At 43.2% G+C, this 7,100-nt stretch overlaps 1 protein-coding gene across 1 annotated transcript in view; it reads right to left on the bottom strand.

Moving 5' to 3' along the window:
- LOC119412939 (3-hydroxy-3-methylglutaryl-coenzyme A reductase) overlaps window positions 1–1,575 on the bottom strand; it is a 68,122-nt gene extending 66,547 nt beyond the window's left edge. The window contains exon 1 of the mRNA XM_037679946.1: window positions 1,401–1,575. Coding sequence (XP_037535874.1) covers window positions 1,401–1,565 — 165 coding nt within the window. The 5' untranslated portion in view covers window positions 1,566–1,575. The remainder of the gene's footprint in view (window positions 1–1,400) is intronic.
- Window positions 1,576–7,100: the final 5,525 nt, after the last annotated feature.

Here is a 7,100-nt window from a genome sequence, read left to right as displayed (position 1 = left end):
TTAAACAGGGGTGGAGGCCTCCGGGTTCAACTGTCCCCCTCTTACAATGCTGTGATTGCTAGTATCACTCAACCCTCTGTGAGTAGTAAACAGCCATCAGGTGCTAATGATCCATTGTTAGGCTGATGGTCCTTCTTGAGCATGTGATCAGCTGGTTTTGGTTGTCAGCAGCAAAACTGGTTGATCCACTCTGAGAAGGTGCTACTTAAGAGACTGATCTGAATACAGCACCTCAGACTGAGGAAATCTTTTGGATGAAAAACGAAACGTTTGTACTTTTTTTTCTTTGTTTTGTTTTTTGAATGTCCAGAGGACCAGATTTAACTTTTTTAGATAACTGTTGAAAAGTTGACAATAATGAAAACTATGAGACTGAAATGTTTACACTGTGCAATAACGATGGCTCGTGTAAAACTTCTGTCAGACTGTTACAGGTTCAACCAGGGGCTCAGCCCCAGTGCAGACACTGGTTCTTGTTTGGTCAGAAGAATTTGTAAAGTGGAGTGGGGACACTGGCACCTCTGGGTGAGTCCTCCCCCTGAAAATTTTGAATAAAGTAGATGTGATTTCCTGGTGATTCTGGTGCATTTTAACAGGTTGTTAAACATCTACGTTTACCTACATTTGTAAACACTTTGCTTCTGACAAGAATCCTCCCCCCCTTACTTGATGGAACTTGATGGTTCAGAGCCCGACACTGTCCCCATTCATTGTTGTCCGACTCCACATGTGAAACCTCCAGGCGTCTACCTGCACCTGCCTATGACCTCCTGCCAACGTACGACTGCCTGGTTAGCTCGGCACTCACCCCACCACTCTTTTAGTGGTGTAGAGTTTTTTAAATAGTAGCAGCAGAAATGCTACTTGAAGGGGCAGCTCTGACGTGATATTAAGAAGCTTGTAACTGACTGTTGTGTTTAAAATTAGTGTTTATGGTATTATTTTCAGTTTACATATCCAATATAGGTTTTATTCGTTCAAGGCAGTTATATTTGTTCATAACTTTATTATTAGTAAGCCTGAGAGTTACCGGAACACACTGTCAATATAAGAGAGGTCTTGGATCCTGTTCCAGCAGAATCCAGCTCAAATTAAGCCCTGGATAGAAAGGTGCTATATAAGTACAGTCCATTTACCAGAAATGTAAACATTTTGTTTGTCAGTGGAGATGACTACAAATGTAATTTTTACGGTGTGTTTATTTTCGGGCAGCGTAGTGGCACAGTTAGTAGAGTGACTACAAGAGCGCCAGCAACCCCCCGACCTGGAAAGGAAGAAGCCGGTAAAGGTAAGGAATGGATGAGTGTTTATTTTCATAAGTAGGAAACGGTCCACATGACTCCTTCAGTGGTGAAGGCTGCAGAGCTATTGGACACAGTGTGACACTGCTGTCTTCTCACCTCCTTTGATTTGGGGCAGTCCAAGTTCCAGCCACAGATCTGATCGTTTCCAGTGAACATGTTCATGGACATCATGCAGATGGTGAGAGTGACAGTGCCGATGATCACCTCCCAGGGGTGGGAGGCCACAAGGAGGCCATGGGCTCGAAAAAGAGGACTGAGCATGGTGAGACTGGGCTGTGAAACACAAGGAGAGACACAACGAGTCAAATCAGAACTCTGCTGCAGATAAGAACCTGTCTTCATCTGAAGGACAGAGAAAACTGTGACCACCCTTACAAAATACACTTTTACTCCCTAACTAGAGAAAAGTGCTTTTTCTGTGAAAGTGTAATGTGCCTGTGAATGACTGCTGACATTTGCTGAAGAAGCTGAAACGAAGTCACTACAGTTAAAACAATCAAAGCAGAAGTTCAAATGTGCAAAACTGTACCAAAAAACTAAAATGAGTTAAATCATAGTAAAAGGCTAAATTAACAAAAACATTATTACCTCTCGTTTGGACTATTGTAATTCATTGTATGTTGGTTTAGACAAATCATCTTTGCGTCATTTACAATCTGTCCAGAACGCAGCAGCTCGTCTTTTAACAGCAACTAAAAAATATGAACACATAACCCCTGTCCTGGCTTCTCTCCACTGGCTTCCTGTCCACTTCCGCATTAAGAGCACTCCGGTCTATCAACCAGTTCCTCTTAGATGTCCCCAGATCCAAACTGAAATCCAGAGGTGATCAGGCTTTTGCGGTTGCTGCTCCAAAACTGTGGAACAGTTTACCCGAGAATTTAAAGACCGCTCAGACTGTTGAGACTTTTAAATCTTTGCTGAACTCATCTGTATTCCTTGGCATTTGATCCACACAGAGTCTGAGAACAAATTTTGAGCAGATTTTATTGTTGTTGTGTATTTACTGTTAACTTTCTTATATTTTTGAGTCGCGCTAGATGCATTTTTTACTCTTTTTATCCGTCTTAACTGTAAAGTACTTTGGTCAGCTTTTGTTGTTTTTATGTGCTATATAAATAATTTGATGATGGACTTGCGACCAGTCTGGGTGTACCCCGCCCCTCACACAGTGATTGCCAGACATGGGCACCGGCGATCCCCCAAAATGGAAGAAGCGGGTAAAAGATAATGGATGGATGGATGGATAAATAAATTGACATTAAAAAGTGTAAAATGGCCAAAAACAGCAAAAGGAGACAAAAATGGAGGAAAAAAAAGACTGAATAAATTAACTATATTAAAAAGAAGAACAAAAGGCACTTTATATCAGTAGTTACAGTCCCAACACATGAAAAGAAACCATGAAGAGAAGAAGTGAAGTGTGACATTACACTCTAACTTGGTGTTCTGAACACATGTGGCATGTCTGGGTCCAGACAGGGACACTGTGACATCACTGATTATCTGATCGGCTGATATTCACTGTGGAGTATCAAACATTATCAATTTGTTCCAGGAAAGTAGGTTACAAAAATAAAGATTTCTTTTACTTTTGTTCTACATTATCTTTCAGATAACTACCATACTGAAGGGCTAATATATTAGCATTATCATCCACCACCAAAGGCAGAAAGGCCATATTGTTTTTCTTCGTCTGTTAGCAAAAGATGTCGTGAACCAGTCATGAACAGACTGGAACAAACAGAAAGTGGCTAAGAACACTGTGTAGGAATTCTGTCCTGTCTTCTTCCTCCCTCCACCCAGGACACAAATTGGCAGCAGCTGCGGCTCATCAACACTACACACAGGAGAAGTATAAGAAGCCACAGAGACCATTCAGCAGACGCTGGGACATTCACTACCAACAGTAGAGCTGATCTAGCCAGTTATTCAGTGAAAAGCTTAAAATCACTAATGCCTCGTGTTTTGTGTCCATCTCATCAGAGTTCACCTGTCGTCCTGCTGTTCTGCCGTGGAAGCCTCTGTGAGAATCTTATCCTCCTGCACTCCTTCCACTGCTCTGCACCTCCACCACTTGCCTGCCTGTTTTGGATCTACTCTTCACTCTAAGTTCTGGAAATGGTTGGGTACTCGATTCCTGCTCCAACCTCAATCATCTCCTGTAAGAATACCAACTGTCAAAATTCTACCAACCTCCTCCAAACAATCTTCTAACTGCTCCCTCTGCCCTGCAGGAGAACCAGCTCCCTCACCTGTTGTCACTTTGATATCTCACCTTGTAAATAAACACAGTAAATTGGTATTGAGTCCTGGTCTCGGTATGTCACAGTCCTTTCAGTTTGAGTACACCCGTTATTATAACAGAAATGTCCCAGCCAAACAAAGTACCCCAGAAAGAGCTTGAGGTTGAATAGAACCAATTCTTGCTCCAGACATTAATACAAAGGGTGGAAAAGAATGAAGCCGCATTAGAGTGTATGATCACCTCTCAACAAACAAATCAATCTAATTTACAGGAATTGGGCAGTATGATGTTCTCCATTAAACAAGGAATGGCACAACTTCTGTCACCTGCTTCAACTCCTCCACCTGCGGTCAGTCCACTGAGTCCTACCCCCTCACAAGCTACAGTGATGGAACAGAGTTTAAAGCCCTCGGAACTTTACGGGGGAGAACCCGAACTTTGTGCTGGTTTTGTATTACAATGCCAGTTAGCCTTCGAGAGAGCCCCTCTTCTTTATGATTAATTAGTTGAAAGGAGACACGTTACGGTGGGCTCATGCTCATATGTCTACTCACCCTCTCAGTTCACTAACTTTCCCTCTGATTTTAGAGGAATTCACCCATGTCATCGACCAACCTCTTCAAAAAGCGGAAGCAGTGAAGCGACTACTCACCCTCAGACAAGGAGGATGCTCAGTGACCGCTCACGCTTTGGAATTTAAGATCACCACTGCTCAGACTGGATGGAGCGAACCAGCACTTAGAAGTACCTTTTTATATTCATTATCCAACCGCATTCAAGACCAGTTGGCGGCCTGGGAGGAACCTGAAACACTTGATGAACTAATCCATCACGCTGCATGCATTGACAGTCAACTGCAAGAGAGAAGGTGGGAAAGGGACTACAACTCCCAGTGCTCCTCCACTTCTGGGTTCCGCTCAACCAAGAAGAACTACACTTCCCAGAGACCCTCTACTTATGGGTTTCTATTGACTCCTAGGCAACCACCTGCGCTCGCTCTCGAATATAAACCGACAACAGAACCAGAACCAATGCAATTGGGCCGGGCTCGTCTCTCCCCAAAAGAAAGAAGGCAAAGAATTTATGAGGGGGCTTGTGTATATATTGTGGTGAAAAAGGACACTTTATCGCTCATTGCCCGCTTTTGGGAAACAACCCCTCCCACCAAGAAAGCAGGAGATATTGGTGGGAAATTATGTTTCATCTTCTGTATTTCATTTGGAACTTAATACGACTATTATTGTTGGTAAGAAAAGAAGATCCGTTGCTGCTTTTGTTGATTCTGGGGCTGAGCAGAATCTTATCAGTCGGGATCTTGTCAACCAACTGTCGATTCCTACCCGGTGTCTTTCTACACCTCTGACAATGTCCGGTCTCACAGGTCAAAAGTTCACCTCGGTTCAAGATAAGACTCTTCCCACTCATCTGATCAATCAATCTCATCAATGGTTCTAGAATTGCGCCGCTCCAGGTGGCTGCATGTTGGAGCAGCTCTCTTATTTTCATTCTGAGATTTTGCTTTTGGAAACTTTAATTCCTGGTTTTCTGGATGTAAATCACATTTTTTTTATGATTGTTTCCTCTGGTATCAGATGCTGTGCAGCTGGAAGGATTTTTACTGAAACTTTTTTAGTTTTGGACATTTGTTATGATGCGTAACCATGGCAACAAGGCTGTTTTCTACAACAACAGCAGCTGATTAACATCTCAAAAGCTCAAATAATATCTCAACTACAGCCCCAACTCTCAAATGAGTTGAAAAGGATGTTATGTGGACGCATTCTCATCTACCTGCCAGCTGTGCTCGAGTGCCTGACCACTGAGATCCTGGAACTAGCAGGAAACACGGCTCACGACAGCGGAAGGACAGGATCGTCCCTCAGCACCTACAATTGGCTGTCCGCAGCAATGAGGAGCTCGGCAGACTGCTGGGAGGAGTGGCCATCGCTCTGGGAGGAGTTCAGCCTGGCATTCAGGCGGTCCTACAGTCCAGGGGAACTGAGAGGTCAGCCGAGTCTGGATGGACGGATCGGACGGCATCTGCAGCCAGTTTTTTAGGATCCACTGTGGGATGGACCTTTACAAAAGATCCTTCCTGTCTACAGCCATCAGCATCTATAATATCTCTTAATGAAATGAGGATAACGAGTTACAACAACAAAATAATTTCCCTTTGGGATTAATAAAGTATTTTTGAATTGAATTGAATTGAATTTTGAATCATCTTCGGAAACCATCACAAATGCAATGAGTTTTTTTGTTTTTGATTCACCCATTACACAGCTCATTTTGGGGTTCCCCTGGCTCAGAGAACACAATCCCATGATAAATTGGGTAGAAAAGAGAACTGAACAATGGAGTCCTTGTTGCTTACAGAACTGTCTCAGAACCGCTGTTCCTTCTGTCGCCAAACACAATGAGACCTCTGATGATATAGCTCTCTCCAAGATCCCTACTGTTTACCATGACTTGGCTCCAGTATTTAGTAAACAAAGGGCGTTATCCGTGCCTCTACACAGATCCTACGACTGTGCTATTGATTTACTCTCGGGGGGGGGGGGGCCCTCTCCCCGCTAGTCGCCTTTATAATTTATCGAGTCCAGAACTATGAAGGAGTACATCTCATAGTCTTTGAACTCAGGGATTATCAACCCCTCTACCTCTCCTGTGGGGGCTGGGTTTTTCTTTGTAGCTAAAAAAGATAAGATGCTACGGCCCTGCATTGATTATAGGGGGCTAAACTAAATCACCATAAAAAACAAATATCCGTTGCCTTTGATTGACTCCATCCACGAACAACTGCATCTAGCCAAAATCTTCTCTAAACTCGACCTCCGCAATGATTATCATCTCGTTCGTATCAAGGAGGGGGACAAGTGGAAGACTGCATTTAAAACACTGTTAGGTCATTTTGAATATTTAGTCATGCCCTTCGGCATACCAATGTACCGGCAGTCTTTAGACACTTGTAAATGACGTTCTAATAGACTTTTTGAATGTATTTGTGTTTGTGTACTTGGACGACATAAAGATTTATTCCCAAGATGAAGAGGAACACGTCCATCATGTCAGATCGGTTCTCCAAAGGCTGTATGAAAATCATCTGTTCGTTAAAGCAGAGAAGTATGAATTTCTTGTTAAATCTGTGTCTTTTCTCGGATTCATTTTTGAAGGAGGACAATATCGCACTGATCCGGAGAAAACTAAGGCAGTGGTGGAGTGACCAACCCCTGAGACACGAAAGCAGCTTCAATGATTTCTGGGCTTCGCCAACTTTTACAGGAGGTTTATAAAGAACTATAGCACGTTCGCCGCCCCCCCTTACTCAGCTGACCTCCACCCTTCAGACCTTTAAATGGACCCAGGACACAGAAACAGCATTTGGTGAGCTTAAGAACCTTTTTTCTTCTACCCCCATGTCTTCTACTCCTATGTCACCCTGATCCCTACAAGCAGTTTATTTTTTATACTGGCGTGGGACCTGTGTTGTCTCAGAGGCCTTCCAAAGATAACAAAGTGCACCCTTGTGTGTTTTTCTCCCAACATTT

Source organism: Nematolebias whitei, chromosome 8 (genome assembly GCF_014905685.2).
Source record: "Nematolebias whitei isolate Nwh7 chromosome 8, NemWhi1, whole genome shotgun sequence".
Taxonomy (NCBI): Eukaryota; Metazoa; Chordata; class Actinopteri; order Cyprinodontiformes; family Rivulidae; genus Nematolebias; species Nematolebias whitei.
This window is presented reverse-complemented; position numbering and strand designations above follow the sequence as displayed.